The 19960-nt window shown below is 44.3% G+C and overlaps 1 protein-coding gene across 1 annotated transcript in view; it reads left to right on the plus strand.

Moving 5' to 3' along the window:
* Positions 1-19658, plus strand: part of PIN4 (peptidylprolyl cis/trans isomerase, NIMA-interacting 4) — a 93952-nt gene extending 74294 nt beyond the window's left edge. The window contains exon 4 of the mRNA XM_085630760.1: positions 18349-19658. Within this exon, the coding sequence (XP_085486886.1) occupies positions 18349-18507 (159 nt within the window). The 3' untranslated portion in view covers positions 18508-19658. The remainder of the gene's footprint in view (positions 1-18348) is intronic.
* The last annotated feature ends 302 nt before the right edge of the window (positions 19659-19960 follow it).

Consider the following 19960-nt stretch of genomic DNA (forward strand, 5'->3'; position numbering starts at 1 on the left):
ACTTACCAACATGTTACTACATTCTCCAGTGGGACATACAATAGTGGGGCATGACTTTAACACAGTCATGGCTCCTGAGGTGGATACTGAGAGTGCCCAACCCCATAAATCTGCCGCACTAGGCACATGGGCCCGGACACTGACCCTATCAGACATATGGCGCCTGCTATTTATAAATGCTGAACAGTTTACAATCTACTCTGACTCCCTCATCCCTTGTGTGGCCATACACAAACTGATGGATGCCCAAATCCTTTCCCGAGCCTTAACCAATCATGCCTTGATATGGATAAAACTACAGTTAACGGGTAGCAGGCAGCCAGGACCATGGTGAACGGGCGCCTGGTTCCTCTGTGATTTTGAGTTTGACAAATTTCTTAGAAAGCCGATTAACTACTACTTCAAACTTCAAGTCTTCTCAGTCTAAGGGTGGTACAAGGGTAAGAACTGGGATCCCAAAACAACTTGGTGTCATGACACCAAATTGAAGACCAGAGCTGTTAAAACAAAAAGAATGCCTCTAGTGCACCTGCAGTAAATGCAGTGGTAAGTCTCCAGATGGGATCACAGGTGGGACCTGACTATGTCAAAGAGCTCATTGAGGCAGCTATAGTCATAGAGGGTGAGGTGGATATAGCTACCCTGGCAGTCTGGCCCAGTAATCTGGAGAAATATAGACAGCAGAGATAATGGTTCCAGTGTCACCATGGTGACTGAGCAACTGGTGTCCTGAACCAGTACTTGCCTGTAGATACCTATACAGTCCTCAATGTTGATAATCGGGCTAGGGAACCTCCTAACGCGTTGGTGTCCATAGAATGGGTAGAGGTTACTGGCTGCAAAAGGGTGGTGGTATCTTCTGCAATTCCTGTACAGTGTCTGCTCGGCAATGATCTGGAGTCTCCAGCATGGGCTGAGGTAGAAAGAAAGACACAATCAGCCATGCTGGGTATACTTTAGTGGGTGTGGGTGTAAAAACAAACAAGAGCACAGAGTGGAACCCTGGGTGAACAAGAAGTGTTGGAGCCTGACATTATGGACCAACCTTCCAAGAGAAAGGGCAAGAAGTCTTGGAAACCAGCTTCTAAAAAAAACACCGGCTCAAGTCCCCTCTCCTCAGGGCGAAAACTTGTCACCCCCAGAGGAAACTGAGCCCCAGGAGCTTGGGCCTTACCCGGCAGATCTATTGGGCCCAGGGGGGCCCTCTAGGGAAGATCTGTGCCTGGGGCAGGGAACCTGCCCCACTCTTGAAGACCTGAGACCGCAAGCTGCTGATCAGGAAAAGGGAGATGTCAGTGGCACCTACAGGACCTATTGGGAGTAAGTACTCCTTTACACTGAGGTCCGAGACCACAAATCTGGTGCCACTAGGACAGTGGTAGTGCCTCAGCAGTTTAAAGAGTGTCTTCTTACATTGGCCAAGACATCCCCCTAGCTGGGCATCTTGGCCAGACCAAAATATGGAGTAAGTTGGTGAACCACTTCTACTTGCCAGGTATGTCCTAGAAGGTAACAGAGTTTTGTAGCTCCCGAGCCTCCTGTCAAGGCAGTGGCAAGACAGGTGGCCACCTGAAAGCCCCCTTAATTCCACTTCCAGTGGTTGGGGTTCCTTTTGAAAGGGTAGGGATTGACATTGTTGGCCCCCTTGACCCTCAGACAGTATCAGGAAACAGATTTATACTAGTAGTAGTGGATCATGCTACCAGGTATCCTGAATCTATTCCCCTTAGAACTACCTCTGCCCCTGCAGTGGCTAGGGCTCTCCTTGGTATCTTTACCAGGGTGGGATTTCCTAAGGAGGTGTTATCAGACAGAGGTACAAGCATTATGTCTGCTTACCTAAACACGTGGGCTGGTTGTGGAGTGACGTACAGGTTCACTACCCCATATAATCTGCAGACCAATGGAATTATTGAAAGGTTAAAGAAGACATTGAAAAGTTTGATTGGTGGACTCCCTGAAAAATTCAGGAGATGGGATGTCTTACTACCATGCTTGCTTTTTGCCTACAAGGAGGTGCCACAGAAGGGAGTAGGGTTTTCCCCCTTTGAACTTCGGTGTGATCATCCTGTAAGGGGACCATTGTGTCTTGAAAAAGAAAGGATGGGAGGAGCCTCTCAAAGAGCCTAAACAAGATATTCTGGACTATGTGCTTGGCCTTTGTTCCAGAATGGCTGAGTACATGGAAAAAGTAGCCAGCCAAGAGCCTCGCAATCTCCGATATGACCAAAAGGATGCCCTGGTAGCGTTCCAACCAGGGCAGAAGGTGTGGGTTTTTGAGCCTGTGGCTCCTAGGGCTCTTCAGGACAAATGGACTTGGCCCTACTCTATCCTTGAGAGAAAAGGGGAGGTCCACTACCTGGGGGACCTTGCCACTTGCAGGAACCCCAGGTGGGTCATCCATATAAACCGCCTAAAACTCTATCATGACACAGCTGAAGTGACCATGTTGATGGTCACAGATGAGAATCAGGAAGTAGAGAGTGAACCTCTTCCCACAATTCTAAAGATGGGTCAGTTGTCAGACACCCTCATTGCAGATTGATTGCAGGCAAGTCCTAAATCAGTTTGCTAAACTGTTCTTCTTGACCCCTAGTCAGACTAACTAGTGTGCACATGGTGTGGACTCTGGGGACATCCTACTTCTCAAAAACAAAATCTACAAGCAGTTTGATCATGTTAGGGAGGCCATCAAAACTGAAGTAAGCAAGATGCTGGAATTGAGTCATTGAACCCTCTGAGAGCCCCTGGGCCTGCCCAGTTATTTTAGCCCTCAAAGCTCACACTCTGGGTGGAAAGAAAGAGATGAGGTTCTCTATGGACTATAGGGGGCTCAATTTGGTAACCAAAACAGATGCACACCCAATTCCTAGGGCTGATGAACTGATTGACAGATTAGGGGCAGCCAAATATCTCAGTCATTTTGATCTCACATCATGGTACTAGCAGATAGATCGGACCCCTGTAGCAAAACAAAAATCTGCATTTTCAACATCAGATGGGCCTTACCAGTTAACTGTAATGCCCTTTGGATTAAAGAATGTCCCATGCCACCTTCCAAAGGTGTGTGAATAAAGTCCTTACTGGGTTGGAATCCTTTAGGGCAGCTTATCTTGATGATATTGCTGTCTTTAGCTCCACTTAGCGGGTTTACCTGATCCACCTTAGCAAGGTTCTTGAGGCCCCGAGAAGTGCAGGCCTCACTATCGAGGCAAGCAAGTGCCAGATAGGACAGGGCACGGTTCAGTACTTGGGCCACCTCGTATGTGGAGGCCAAGTTCAGCCTTTTCAACCCAAGATCCAGACAATTCTGGCCTGGGTAGCTCCAACAACCCAGACCCAAGTCAGGGCGTTCCTAGGCTCGACTCGGTACTACAGGAGGTTTGTAAAAGGATATGGATCCATTGTAGCCCCCCTCACAGAAATTACCCAAATGATGTCCAAGAAGGTTAGCTGGACAGTGAGCTTTCAAAAGTCTTTTCACACCCTGAAGTAAGCAATGTGCTCGGCAGCAATTCTGGAAGCTGCAGGCTATACCAAGCAGTTCATAGTGCAGACAGATGCCTCATGGGATTGGAGCTGTCCAATCCCAGAACAATGATGGCCATGACCAACCTGTTGTTTTCATTAGCAGGAGGTTACTCCCCTACTCCCCAGAGAGCAGCGTTGGGAGTGCCATTGAGAGAGAAGCCTTTGCTGTGGTTTGTACCCTGAAGAAGCTGAGACCATACTTGTTTGCTTCTCACTTCTTAATTCAGCCTGACCACAGGCCTCACAGATGGCTCATGCAAATGAAAGGTGAAAACCCCAAACTGTTAAGGTAGTCCATATCTCTTCAGGGAATGAATGGACTTTACAGTGGAAGACAGACAAGGGACTGACCATTCCAATGCAGATGGCCTTTCCAGGTTCTTCCACTTAGTCTCCCCAGGGAAAGGTTTGTTTCATCCTCTTCCGTTTGGGAAGGGGGCGTGGGGGGTGTTAGAGGTCATGTAGATAAGGGCCTCTTTTGACATGGTTAGCCCCCACTTTTTGCCTTGAACATGATGTGATGTCGAGAGAACGTGCACTGGGTTCCTGCTAACCAGGTTCCCAGTCCCAGAGCTCTATCCTAAAACTGTACCACGATTGGGACAACTTCAGCATCCCTTGTATGTCCCTAGTAAATAGTACCCCGGTACCTAGGGCATTGGGACTAAAGAGGGTCCATTAGGGATGCAGCACAAATTGTGTCATCCTGGGGACCCCCTACCAAGATCATGCAAACTGCCATTGCACGCTGCGTGCCTTGGTGCAGAGAAAACTAAAGAGTCGACATGGCACACGTTCCTGTTTGCCATGCCCTCAGACACAGCATGAGGTATAGGTAAGCCACCCTTACTGCAGGCTTTACTGCACTATATCACGTGTGGTCATATCAGCCTGAGCAGATATGTCCCTACAATATCTAAGTCCATTCATGGATATTGTCAGTGCACAGGGAAGCCATATAGAGTACATGGGCTGGACACCCATCCCTACGGGATCCCCAGCACCATGGTGGCTTCACTATACCCAGGAATGTTTGGTACCACACATATTGTCTTAATAAATCCACACTGATGCCAGTTTTGCTGTATTAATAAATGCACACAGAGGGCCCCTTAGAGGGGCCCCTTAGAGGGGCCCCCTCAAACCTTACCAAACACTGGTGTGGTCTCTTACTAGCCTGCTTCCAACAGACATGTTTCTGACCTCATGGGGTGAAAGCCTTCGCTCTCTGATTCCGGGAACAATGCCTGCTCCGGCGATGCGCTCCACCCCTCCTCCACGCAGGAATTGCATTCCAAGGCGGGAAGCTTCAAAGGTGAGGCCATTTTTGAAATGCAACACAGGCTCCATCAGTTAGGGAAGGGTGCCAGCCCCCTGTCCAGAACCCAACTTTGGCAGGAGAACAGGCGAGAAAATTAGTTGGATTAGGATGTGATTAGGAGGTGGGCCCACATTCAGCGAGCACCACTCCTAAGGTGGTCGTACTTTTTTTGTAATTCAGAAGTGTGATGCAAACAAAGATTTAAATAGGATCAAAGCAAACCAGAACACTGCACCCTACCCCATGGGCATGTTAGGGACTGCCTTTGGGGTGGCGTACATGTATTTAAAATGTGAGGTTTATGCCTGGAAAAATGTTTATTTTGTGAGGTCAAATTGGCAATGTAAAACTGTACTACAGGCTGCAACAACACATCTGAGACATGTTTAAAAGGCTACTTAAGTGGGTGGCACAATGATTTCTGTAGGCCCACTATTAGCATTTAATTTACAGGCCTTGAGTATATGCACTACCATGTTACTAGGGACTTACAAGTAAATTAAATGTGCCAATCCGGTGTAGGCCAATGTTACCATGTTTTAAAGAGAGAGCACAAGCACTTTAGCACTGGTTACACTCCTAATGCCAACAAAAACAGATTCAGAAAACGGTGGGAGGAGGGTGAAGGCAAAAGGTTTTGGATGACCTTCAGAGAGCCAAGTCCAAGAAGTAACTGTTTGTCTTCTCACCAATCCTGATTGATTAGGTCAAAACGTCAATTATCAAAATGGTGCCCACGGAATCTGCAAGGTTCTACACAAGACCGATGGCTTGTCCTGTTCTCTGTCTTATGTTCCCATGAACCAGTATTGATGCACCGTTGATGGGGGGGGGGGGGGGGGGGGAGTAGCTCCTTAGGATTTAAGACACCCTTAAGTACACCCGATCAAAATAAAGTACCCTCTGTGCCGTGCAGGATCATGTCAACAGGTAGAAACTCCATACTAAGCGCTGTTCTGAGACACTGTCATTGCATGTTCTGGATAGTCTTAAGCCTAGGGTCTCGTACCCCGGTTCATAATGTACCACCTTGCCACCGAGTTTGATGCAGTGGAACACGCCAGTCTGTCTCATCAACAGGCATGCGTTGTTGATGCTTTGACGTCTGCTGTGAGGAGGTGTGTTTTGGCTTTGGCAGAAGGTGCATGTGAATAAATTAGTAGCCTCTGCCAACTTTGTCTCTTTCTGGTTTGACCGGTGGAGTTCTTCAGGGATCGCTCTTATACATGTTCGTGCGACCACTTCTTGAAAACCTCCGGCACCACAAGCTGGATTTTCAATCTTACACAAAAGGGATCACAGCTTTTTTTAGACTCCTGGAGTTCCGGTCAATCTACCAATCTCACCAGCGGCTTCCTAAACCTAGAAAATGAAAAGGGGACTTGAATTCAGTTAAACCCTTCCAAAACTAGGTCATTTATTTGGTACCAATCACTGGCTTGTCAAGAAGTTACCTTTCTCTACTTCAACCAGGAAAGTGACCTGGCATACAAAGGAGAGGCGGCGTTAAACAAAATTTGCATTACAAAAACACTACGAGGGGAGTAATAAGGGTGCAGAGGTTCATCTGTTGGCAGTGTGCTGTGTTTGTACCTGGAGCTAAATCTGCAGCTACATGTGTGAGTCAATGACCGCTAGTGCCCAGAGTGAGGAAGGAACAGAGTGGGAAGCATTCCAGGCCAGAGCCTGGCCGTGGTTTCGAGCCCACATAGATGGTTTTTCAGCGGCTCTAGTTCGGCATCCCCAGCCCGAGACTCCTTTACCTCCCTCAGCCCCTCCGCACCTCAGAAGAGGCGCGCAACACCCATTGGACTCAAAGGGCTTCATCACCGCCCCCCCCCCCCCCACCCCCCCCACCCCCGTCGTGTGTGGCAGCCCGGGATGAGACAGCTTCCCGGGCACACACACAGCCGCATATTGTAATATCCCATCCTCGTCGCCAAAATGTTGTAATCAATGAAATGATAGTCCGATCTTCTTAAGTAGATTGGTTATGATCTTTATTCAAGTTGTTAAGTGATCAAGAGAAACCCCACCAGGAGCAGCTGTCCTGCTGCTCAGCCCACACCCAACTGACATTCACAGACATCCAACATTCCAGCAACAAACCCGAACTGGGCCCAGATGCGGTGTGCTATAATAAAGTGTGCTGTATGGATTCTTTCATGGACGCCGGTTCACCAAAAAACAGGGGTAGCAGGAGGTGCATTTACACAAACCTTTACCATGAAAACGTCCTCGTTGTGACCACTTGTCACTTCTCTTGTGACCTCATTCGTTGGCATTACAATCCCGCCATACAAGTCCTGGGCCATTTACCCTGAAAATCGGTCATAAAGGCTCTGTCAATATAAGCCAAAATTACAGCACCTAGAACGCAATAGTTTCTCATGCAATACTCGGACTGGAGATGGTATTTGTGATGGCCTGAGGTGAGTTGGTGTTGAGAAAGGTGGTCAGATGGCAAATTGAGGTTATTTAAGTAAGTTTATTTGTGGACGTTTAAGGAACCCACATCCGGCAGGTCCTGGTCCTGTGAGTCCCAACAGCCAGAACTGGAACTCAGAGAACAAGGAGCAGAACATAGATCAGGGAATAAACAAAAACAATTCTATTTCACAGTAAGTATACGAAAAAGTAATGAAATGGATGGATACAAATAAAGGACTACAGATATACACTACATTTTCTTCCCCCTAAACAGTAATGCTAATGAAGATAAGTCTTTATACTTCATGAACATGGATACAGTGCAAGATGGTTTACCATCTTGACTGTCAACCAAACGATGTGTTTCCTCTCAACCCCTGTCTGAACTGACTGTAATCCATCCGACTGATTATCATGCACTTCAGTAGTAGAACTTAGTAAGGAGAATGATGACTCTTCGTCCTGTATAATTGAGGTACTACAACTTCCAGTAATAAGTAGAGGCGAACTTGAAACAAAATAATCGACACATTCATTCATCTGTAATTTAGGTTCTCCGTAATCCAAGAGGAGGGATAAAGCAATTCATCTTGCTGTAGCGGGGGTCTCATTTAAGTTATTGGTTTACGAGAGAATATACCACCAGGGAGAAATCCGCACTGTGCAGGTCACTGGACCTTTGGCGTTGAGTGAGATTAATCAGGCACTGTACATCACAAAAATCATTTCTATGATCATTAATCTAATAGTTAGTTAAAGGGTTTTATTAATCAAATCTTTTAGTATTTCACCTTTATTAGGATGAGATGTAAATTCATCAATATCGATCATTAGTTTGTCATTAATTAAAAATAGTCATTGATAAAAGGACCTTGGTTACTTAGAGGACGATGACTGGCAGGAAGCCCTCTCCTCCCCCCTGGTGGTTGCCATCCCCATGTGTCTCTGGCTGGTCCAGCTCAAGATTTTACATAGATCCTACCTAGCCGCGCACACACTGGTTAAGATGGGCCGTCGACCTAGTTGCCTTAGGGGGTGTGCTTCTGAAGGTACCTTCTTTCATATAATCTGGGAGTGCTTGCAGTAACAGTGTTACTGCAAGTCAAATGCTTTGACAGCATTTTAGGCAGAGCAGCAGGCACTAGCTGACTAACTCCCCTGATCTTCCCAAAAGAAATATCATCGGGGACAACATAGCGGTAACTTTGAAATCGCGCTTGCCTGACAGATTGTAAGCAGCCTACGCCTTTTAACTCATTAGGAATTTCGCGCTTTTAAAACTTGCACTTACCCCCCTCGCTGTCTCTCCTGAGCCGGCTCCCCGGTCCACCACGGGATATCCCGGTTGTGTGGAGGGAGGTACTTCCGGCGGAAGGAGGTCAGCGCACCAGCTTTTCCTTACTTGCTCATTATAAAACTCAAGGGCAACGGAGTGCGCAGCGGGCGCGCCAAAGGCATGCTCGTCTGCGCCCGCCTGCTGCCTGAAACCCTGCCCAATCCAACATAGACCATGGCGCCCGCGCCAAACTCATCTACTCGAGCAAAGAGCTGATGTGGATTGGAAGCAGCTCCCCTCCCCCCCCCCCCCTCCACTGCCACAGCAAAGAGCCAACTCTACCTCTAACCCTGGAAGGCTTCTTCTCCTGCCCCCATTGTCCATTTCAAAGCGTACATTGCGCTATAGACCACTGTAACACCCGCTCCCCCTCCTCCCCGCCCACCACACACCACCAAGAGAACATAAGGTGGGCACCCTCCCTCAAACCCTCTGGGAATACTCTCCCCCCCTCGGTGTAACTGGAAAGGCTTCCTGGGAAATGTTAGATCTCTCCCTAAGCACGCAGTAGAGCTTTGGGATCTTCTGGACAACAACTCTCCCGACATTGGCCTCATCACTGAGACATGGCTAAAACCCTCAAACACTCCAGCAATCACCATTACCTTACCCGATTGGTATAAAATCCTTAGGCTCGACAGACAGTCCAGAACCGGCGGTGGGATTGCAATAATCCACAACGATCGGGCAAAAGTAGCCATCCTGGAAAAACACTCTAATAACACGATTGAGATCCTGATTTTCAAGCTCGACCTCTCCCCTCAAATAAACTGGATGGGAGCTCTGGTCTACCGCCCTCCGGGCCCCCTAGCTAACTTCTCTCTCTTGCTACTGGAATTAATTGCCCCCCATGTGATCTCCAACACATTTATGCTAATGGCAGATTTCAACATCCATAGTGAAATCCTAGCCAATACAGATATCGCATCCTTCCTCAACAATCTCTCCACCCTCAACCTTAATAAAATTAACCATGGCCCCACCCACTCAGCCGGACACACATTGGACATCATCTTCTCTAACTTCCCCCTTCTCACATGCAACGCTCCTAAACCAGTCACTTGGTCTGACCATCCCATCATTAATTTCCAGCTACAGGAACTTAATGCGACCCATCGTTCTATTACTCAAAAACGACCCTCATACAGACAATGGTATAAGATCAACCCTGACACGTTTGCCGCCACCTTTATCGCACCAATAAACTCTCCCCATGACAAACTAGAAGACAGCCTAGCACACTTCAATCAATCCGCCCTAGCGGCCATCGACAAGATTACTCCTATAAAAAAGAGCTCATCCAAACCCACATCACCCAAGGCAGCATGGTTCTCCTCGGAACTCCATGTAGAAAAAAACAGCTGTAAAAACCTTGAAAGGAAATGGCGTCGCACCAATCCTGATGCCAACAAAGAGAAGTACAGAACCGCCTTGTCTCACTACCATAAAAATATTAAACGTACTCGCAAATCTTACATAGCTCTTCAACTCAGTATAGCTAAAAACACCCCTAAAGCAATGTACCAAATTCTGAAAAACTTTCACTCATCCCATAGCATGTGAGGCTACAGAAGTCCCTTCTCAAACACTCTGCGATAAAATTAGTAACCACTTTATACAAAAAATAGACACCATCTATAACAAAATCATCTCCTCAAAGAACCCCCCCTCTTCAGATACTACCCCTGATATCCCCCCACACTTCCCACCCAACCTCACTACCCTCCTAAAATTCCCAACACTCACACAAGAAGACACGGAGTCCATAATGGCCAAAATCACCTCCGGCTCTCCCTTAGACATAATTCCGGCCAAGATCATGGCATCCTTAGCAAAACAACTCTCTCACCCAGTCTGCTCCATTCTAAACCAATCACTGGAGGAAGGACATCTACCTCTCGCCTGGAAAGCAGCCCAAATCATCCCCATCAGGAAAAACACTAACTTACCCTCAGATAACTTGTCTAACCTCCCCCCCCATCTCCCTCCTGCGTTATCTAAGCAAAACCATAGAAAAACATGTGAATAAACATCTATCCGATCACATCGAAGCAATCGGCTACCTTGACCCGACCCAATCGGGCTTCCGCCCAAACTATAGCACAGAATCTGCCCTCGTAGCCATCACCGACAACATCAGATGCACCCTAGATCAAAACCAACCTTCCCTCCTCGTGCTATTAGACCTCTCGGCGGCGTTCGATACAGTCGATCATCAGATTCTGCTCACAAGAATCAGAGAGGCAGGAATCGGGGCGACGGCCCTGAAATGGATGAACAGCTTCCTTGCTTATCGCTCCCAGACCATCAATCTCGGACCTTTCCGGTCTAATCCTCAAGATCTTACCAAGGGAGTTCCACAGGGTTCTTGCCTAAGCCCGACCATGTTCAACATATACATCTCCCCCCTGGCTACCTTATTGAGACACTATGGATTCGTCCCAATATCCTACGCGGATGATACACAGCTCACATTCTCCTTCAACAAAACCTCCCAGACAGCTCAATGCACATTCTCTTCCGGCATGATGGCCATATATCGCTGGATGGAAAACAACTTCCTCCAGCTGAATGCCGGAAAGCCGGAAGTCATGCTCTTCGGTGATGCCCATCTCCTGTGGACCCCGCAGTGGTGGCCTCCAGAACTGGACACCCCTCCCACCCCGGCAACTTCAGTAAAAAACCTCGGGGTGCTCCTCGAACAGTCCCTCACTATGAAAAAACACGTATCACACATAGTGGGCTCATGCTTTCACATACTGAGCCTTCTAAGGAAAGCCTTCCCCCTATCTCCCCGACTCCATCAGAAAGACCCTTACCCAGTCCTTAGTGCTGAGTAAGTTAGATTATTGCAATGCTCTCCTGATCGCAGCCAACGAGTCTTCACTTGACCGCTTACAGGTGATACAGAACACCGCTGCTCGTCTGATCTTAAATGCACCTTATAGATCTGCCTCTCGCCCCCTCCTCCATCAACTACATTGGCTGCCCATACGACTACGCGTAAAATTCAAGATCTGCTGCCTCACCCACAAAGCGATCTGGGGAAACAGCCCTCCCTATTTGGCTGAGAAACTCCACCTCTACACTCCCCTCCGATCCCTACGCTCCAGCTCCAAATCGCTCTTACAAGTCCCCAAGATTAGGAAAGCACGGACAGGAGGAAAATGCTTCTCCTACCAGGCCCCCCGCATTTGGAACCAGCTAACGCTGGCCTTAAGACAATGCCCCGACTACTGGAAATTTAGGAAAGCTCTCAAAACCGCCCTGTTCCCAGCCTGATTACCTCGATCTATGCTTCACTGCCGCCTCCGAGCGCTGAGATACCCTCTCGGGGGTGATTCACTGCGCTTTATAAAATAATAAATCAAATCAAATAGTCTGAGTTGGCGGGGGTGAGCTGGAAAGCTATCACTATCTCCCCGCAGCTTTGTTTATTGAATGCATGGGAAGCCACGGACCTGACTCATACCGAACGTACATGGCCATCTCTGGGGTTTGCTCTGGCTAAAAGAAATATAGCTCAGGGGTGGGGGACGGGTGTCCTACCGAAATACTCAAAATGGGCCACTGATATGGACAATGCCATGATTGCGGAAAAGGATGTGTTTAAAAATAGAGGGTGTCCTGCGAAGTGGGATCATAAATGGGCAAAGTGGAATATATCCAGAGGCGAAATTTGTATGTCTCCCTCAGTTGAATTGCCCTAAAATGTTAATGACATTGATGCTCTTCCCGTCTAGTATTATAATGTGCTGCGATGTAATGGGTAAATGTGTACAGCTGCCCAGTCTTTGCGATGTTACTGCAGAGTGGCTTTGCGACCTGTTATTGTACCATCACAATTGTTTAATAAAAAGAAAATAAAAAGTAGTCATTGATGATCATTAAATGCATTAAGTGCATTCCATAAAGGAAAGAATCCCTATTCCTAGAATATAGAGCAGAAAGGTGTCGGTCATAACCCATAAAGACTTCTAATTTGAGAGAGAGTGAGAACATAAGCATTAAGCTTCACATCCGCTCAATACTCCATCTGTCACGCATAACTTCCCATAAAGAGAGGCTCAAGAAACCCAAGAGTCTTAGAGCAACATGACCGAAGGGTCTGCAGTGTGGCACAGAACAAAGAGCTGGGAAGATAGCATTAACCTACTCTAGGAACACTCCTTGTTATATGCAACATATTTTGCCATTGTTTCTGTTTGCGGTGGCTTCGGTCTTAAGCCACTCAATCATCTTTTGATGCTTTCCTGGGAACAGGATCACTCTGTCTTTTCCCCGGGTACACAATAGCTTCAATCACAACTGTTTTAAAACTTATCGGCCAGTAATTTCTTCTTAGTCTACGTAGCAGTTATTTTTCATATTCAAAACTACTTTTACATGGGGTATTCTGCATACCTATCTCTCTAAATAACATTTCATTCATCATTTGACAGCGAACATTGTGTAAGTAGAAGCGTGCAGAATTAGTTGAAAACATTTATGCAACTTTTATTCATTAAGAAATACATGTCCATGGGAAGGTCAGGAAAATAAAACATTTATATGAAATTAGTGTTTTCAGTCATGTCAACTTGTCAGAGAAATGTTGCTTCAGTTATGTAGGCCTAGTGTGTTTTAATATGACTGTCTAGTATGATTTTCTGTATTTTAACTACACTTTTATTCTTGAGTCAAGTCTATACATTAATTCTATGCATTATAACATTATTTTCTCAATATCATTAAATGTTTCACCAATCTTTACACTCCATAATTTCCCTGCCTTGCTTTGAGGTAGTTTTACTAAACCTATCTTGCTCTACCATCCCTTATAATGTAACAATAGAGAACCTTTTAACACTTTAATGACCTGAACAGGTGGCAAAAAGATGGCTTCACCTTTTTTCTTTTACTCTAGCCAGATATTTAATCCTCACCCAATCTCCAACTTTAAAAACGTGTTCCTTTACCTTGTGTTTGTTGTCAAACTTTTTAAAGAGATTGAGATGCAACTATTTTTGCAACTTCTTTACAGTCAGTAAAGGAACAACAATCAGCCTTGGGTGCTTCATTTTTAACCCTATCAGGACAGCCTTTAGACCTAGGATCTCTTTTGTCCAAAAGATGAAATGGAGATACGCCTGTTGTGTGGGGTAATCAAATATGACCACACCATTTGCCTAAAAAATCATTCAACTGAAACCCTCATGCCAAAACTGATTGAACTCCCTCCTTTAAAAATGTATTCATCCTATCAACTAATCCATTTGAGGTTGGAGAATGTCACTTTCAAATGTTTTATGTGATGCAATTTAATAAAATCCTTAATTGAACAGAAGTAAAATGTGCCCCATTGTCTGTCACTAACTCTTTGGGTAGCCCCTCAATGTTAAAAATGTACTCCAAGTTTAACACCAACATGGTGGTTGGTGCTGAAGTGAAATCAAAATAAACCCATTTGGAATAGTAATCAATTAGCACCAACAGGTACTTCTTATGAGCAGGTAACAAGTCAAATGGAAAATGTCCACAATAGGAAGGGGGGGGAAAGGATAACTCCTTACTCCAGCCTCCCCGTTCAATCACTGAATATCACGTAGAGGAATAGGCAAAAGAGAAGTGTACAACAATGTGTATACATAGAAAACAGTGGCACGTGTGTGATGTGGAGAAAACTGCCCTCACTCCCAAAATTGTGACATCCTTCATCATAGGGCGTGCTACAGACACCCCACCGCAGACCAACGCCTGGGGTGGAGCAACAGGGAGGGGAAGACAATACAAACAACAGGGAGGGGAAGACATACAATACAAACAATGAAATATTTTGGGACCACCAAAGAAAAAGTGCTGATAGTGAAGTTTAAAACTAGCTCAGATGTATACCCACTGACAGTTTTATTCCGTGGCCATCCGGCTAGATTAAAAAACGTGAAGGATGGAGGTGAAAGGAGAAAATTAAGGATTCCTTCACCCCTCCTTTACTGCCAAAGTGTTGACATGCTTCTGCCGTGGAAGGTGTGCCCATACAGAAGGGGTCACTCTGCATTCATCAGGACCCAAAAAGGGGAGGTCCCCCGTGTTCCTACCTCTGGTATCTGTGGAGAGGATTCCTAGTCATGCAGAGATACCTGAACCACACACAAATCGTGTTCAAGTTTCATAGATAAATTCTCTAGAACTGGTGAGGTGTCGGGGTGACCCCCTGTAGTCACATTTACATCAAAGTAGGTGCACCGCCCGGAAGGTTTCCAGCATCTCGCCACGAAGTTGCACCAACTAGAGAATTTATCTATGTAACTCGAATAGGATTTGTGTATGGTTCAGTTATCTCTGCATGACTCTGAATACTCTCCACTCTCTATAATGCACTTCTGCTTGTTTCAAGCTCCTAGAAGCAGACGCTACTTATTGTTCTTAACCACACACCCACTGAGATAAAATAACACCTAATCCAAATTGACTGACATCCACAGTAAGAAAACATTTGTTTCCTGCTGTAAAAGGTGAAAGAGCTGGTGCATTAACAATCAATTGTTTAACTTTTTCAAAGGCGTTGTTCCCAGCTGTGTCCCACACTAATTTGACTCCTTTCTTTTAAAAGATTAAGTAAAGGTTGAACAACTTTGGCATGGTCACAAATGAATCTTGAATACTATTCACTCATGCCCAAAAATTACATAAGTGCATCTTTATCTTTAGAGGGAGTAGCTTCTGAGGTGTATGAGGGAAAACTTAGGTTTGATGCCCACAGAGGTGATGTGATGACATAAATAATCCAAGCCTCTGGTTAGAAACTGACATTTATCACGTCTCCGGGTAATGCCAATATCCCTGAGGATGTCTAAAACGTATATCATTATTTTATTGTGCTCAGTGACCGTTTCAGAAAATATTAGAACATCGTCCTTATAAGCCTGAACACCATTAATCGCTACCAAAACTTTGTCATAAGTCTTTGGAACACACTCACTGCAGAAGTTAAACCAAACGGTAGTCTTAAAAATTTGTAGGCTCCAATCGGGTTACAAACGTGGTAAAATTCAGCAATTCTGCTGTGAGTGGAGTTTGGTGATATGCTGACCTGAGATAAGGAGAAAAATTTGGCATTGGCAATAATGGCCAATAAATCTTGAATTTGTGGCAGGAGGGTGACAGTCTATTATGATATTTTTATTAAGTGTCCGTAAGTCTGCACACAGACGATTATCTCCTGTTTTTTCCCTCACACAATAATAATTGGTCTGACTCATTCAGAGGAATCCGTTGTGGTAATAACGCCCTCTTCAGAAAGTTAGTCCAATAATTTTTTTAGGTCGTCACTAAAATTCAAAGACCAATCAGACACTGGGAACCACAGGAACATCATTTTGTTTGAGTTTGATTGCATGTCCAAACCTGCTAATATTCCCTATATTTATATTAGAAAACCTCTGGGTACTTTTCTAATATCATATTTATTTCATTTTCGCTTCATTATCAAGTAGAGCAATGCAAGTATCATTAAGTTGAACTGGGTTGTTCGAACCAGGAACCAGTTTCTGACCCATCTTTGCAAGATCTTGTCAACCTACAATATTCTTCCCTTTGAAAACCATATACACCTTAGTCATAAAATGTCTTCCAAGACGTGTTACGTCATCCAAAAAGTACCCCAACATCTCAATGTCTTAATCTCCATAGACCCTGGGAATAATATATGTGGGTTTAAGAGATTTGTTTCTAAACCATCATTGGTTGTATAAAACATCAGAAATTATTTTAATAGGTGCTCCAGATTCCGCCATTGTATTTAAAGTTACATTGCCAATTTAAACTTCACAGAAGGGATTTTCAGTGTTTTAGTTCACGGTATCTTAGCAACAACTGTGAGAATCAGTTTTGTTAAATCATTCAAGTCTTTATCTACATCCACACTTGAATAACATTTCTTCCACTTCTGCGCACACTTTGAAAATGACCCAATTTATGACATTTGTTGCAAAGTTTACATAAGGCAGGACATACAGTTTTGTTACTCAATGTGTTTGTGATCCACATTTGAAGGGGTTCAGGAGAGGAGCACTAAAGATGAATTTACAATCAACAGCGTCCCAGTCAGTCTATGCTTTACCTGTAAACTTTCTGCATCTAAGACTATTCAGTTTAGCATTTAGGAGGGAGAGAGAATATCGCTATTAACTTAATCTCCACTTCAACAAAAAATGAATGTGTCCTCATGTAACGTAACTGGTGCTATGTAAAGCGCTCTGATACCCAATTGAATTCGGGTCAAGTTCGCGCTATATAAAACTCTGCAAAAAAAAAAAAAGCATACTGTACCATTCTGTTTTTTTTTTCAAAAGACTTATTTGACCTGCTTGTGGTCTGCCTCGTTCTTTTTCTTCATTGTTTCACGTGAGTTTCAGCGTGTCCTGCTGAACCTCACTGAGTTTAGAAGTTTTTCCTGGCATTGGTGAAATAGCTCAGAGGATTACGCGCCTGCATCAGCCCCGTTTGTAAGCCGCAGCTTCACGAACTCAAACGGGGCCAACTTACACGGTTATCTTTTCAACGAGGCTTGAAACAAGTACCACTTATTGTGATAATGGTGCTAACTATTAAGTGGTAGCCAGCAGGCAATACTGTTTGTGCCTGCAGCTTTTGAAATGCTTGTTTTCTAGTTTTATCACATGTACTATTTTACAACACGTGTTGTGTCACTGTTAATCATTGCTTTTTACACAGCTGTAATTTTGGGAATATTTCACTTAACAGAAGTAACGCACAAAATTACTAAAATTATGCTAATTAAACTAAAGCCAATTTCGATTGGGTCTACTGCCAAGCTGCTACTGTTCTCATGTTGATGCAGGTTATTTTTCCTGTTCCAAGATGGGCTCCAGCATCTTAAAACAGAGAATTTAATCAATGAAAATCCTAAAATGTCTGTTACGTTATTACACATGAGTGCGCATGCGTTATGACACAGGGGGCGTCTGAGCATCTCAACGTAGCATGCACACATTCTCCGTTACACTTGTTTATTTTTTATTTATTTTTGCCAATGGGGTTCAGTATTGCAATTATGATATTTTTTTTTTAGCCAATAGGTCCACACTGGCAAAAATAAATGGTGATTCCTGTTGGCTTTGCCAGTGCTTGTTCTCATGTGCTGCTATTCCTATCTGGTGCTCGTGTGCAGGGCTTAAGGGTATTGATGGTTTGTACAAGTCCAGTGTGGTTGTAGCAGAGAGCATTATCTCACTGTTTCAGGTAGCAGTATATGTATGAATATATGTTAATTGCAGTTATTTGAAACCGTAAAAAATATACCACAAACTCCCAAACATCCTTCTCAAACTTTCACCCCTCCTTTTTTCCCTGCCATCCATCTAACAAGCACACACAACCAGTACTTTAAAAAAATACTACGGCCCCTTTTCATATCCATTCCTATCAATATATCCCTATTCTGAACTCTACTCAACACACATGAAATTAAGAGCATAATCCTAACACAATTTATGCACAAGAAAAAAAATTGTACTAACCCAGTAACTATTAATCTTGCGTTACGAGTAGCATACTGCTGTCCAAAAAAGCAGTTCAATACCTTGTCAGGAGTCATAAGATCTATATAAATCCATTTACAATTACAGTGTATGTAACGGCAAGTAACGGTGATAGCAATCTCTTGTAAATAAGGATGTCGAAAAAACCTTGTTTGTCTGATTCTCCACCTTTCTTTTGATTCTTGTAGGGAGACTTGGGTTGGATGACCAGAGGATCCATGGTTGGACCTTTTCAAGAAGCCGCCTTTGCTTTGCCTGTCAGTACCATGGACAAGCCAGTGTACACAGACCCTCCTGTCAAAACCAAATTTGGATACCACATCATCATGGTGGAAGGAAGAAAATAGACGTTCTGAGACAGTAAAAAATATTGAATCCTCTCCAAGATCAAATACTCCAGTCGGCAAGATTGCCTGTCTCGAGTGGCAAGACCCAACTACACAATTTGTCCACCCAATAGAAACATATTAATACCTGGATGAGGATGCGACACAAACACAGATTGTAGAATGTACCACAGTTCAGTACTTTGCATAACGTTGTGTGTACTCGGTAATTAGCTGGCTATCCTGTGCTAACTTGCTTTACTGTGAAGACAGAGAGCTTGAAGAGATGGTCTCAAAGCTGATTCTCCTCCTCCATGTAATTGCATTTGTCTTTTTACCCATCTCTTATCCTGGCATTCATGGCACATGCTCACCCACCACAGGCTGGTATGAAGAGTCCTTCCTCATCATTTTTACCAAACACCCGACAAATCACGTATGTAGGGATATACTAACTTGGGGCATAAAAGCAGCAAGAGCTAGGGCAGGTTGTCAAGCTATCCAGAAGATGGTCTCGATGCTCACTGGTTATCCTGAAAACCTGGCATGGCTGGGGGCCTTGCGGACCACCCTTAGACTGCATGGATCTAGGCAATATTGTTTCTTGTGCCGCTCACAATACTTTGCCATATTAATTCACTATGACAGGCGACAAAGTACGAATACATCACACTTTAGTGTATCACAGAAACATCTGTTGAATATAAAAGTAAAACATCCATCATTTGCCTGGTTTACATCAGCTCCCCTAGAAGCACGAGGAAATAATAAAGGCCATTTTCAGTGTTGTCTGTCTATTGGTAAGAAGCTTGTGGCATCTTTTGAATAAGCCCTTTAAAATGTTTTCAAAGACAGTTCTACACCGAGAACAGAAATAACATGCTTACGATGCCTTTTCAGTTGAGAAATTCAAAGCTTATAAACTTTTTAATACCACCCCAACATGTCAAATAATCTGTTTGCAAATAAAACTGATATACAGTTTATTTTTTGAAAACTCTAAAGTATATTTGATTGAGATAATTTTGGGATGTTTTAAGCTGTAGTTGCTAATGTCTTGCAGACTCTTTTATGGCATCAATTTGTGTTTTGTTAGAAGGTCGTGCTTTCGTTCATTCAGTTCTTACTAAATCTTATTTTATTGTCCAATAATAAAAGCACTGCCCTTTTTACATGTCTAGTAAGCTTGTCTTTAAAACTATCCTCCCGCAGACACCACTTACGGTACATATGTTTGCATGCACTTTGTTGTGTTCAGTATCTGATAGGAACTTTATGGGGCATCAAAATATGCACTGCCAACCTGAAGCCACGGAAGAAGGAAAAAAAATAGGAGGGGGTCATAAAAGGATGTAGCAAAAGAAATTGAGGCTACTCAACTTTAGAAAAGATGGTCAAAATAATGTATTGACATTATTAGAGTGAAGAGATGAGAGGAAGGAGATGGGTGAGAATAAAGCAAAACGAAAAGAGA

This window comes from Triturus cristatus, chromosome 10, assembly GCF_964204655.1.
Source record: "Triturus cristatus chromosome 10, aTriCri1.1, whole genome shotgun sequence".
NCBI classification, from domain to species: Eukaryota; Metazoa; Chordata; class Amphibia; order Caudata; family Salamandridae; genus Triturus; species Triturus cristatus.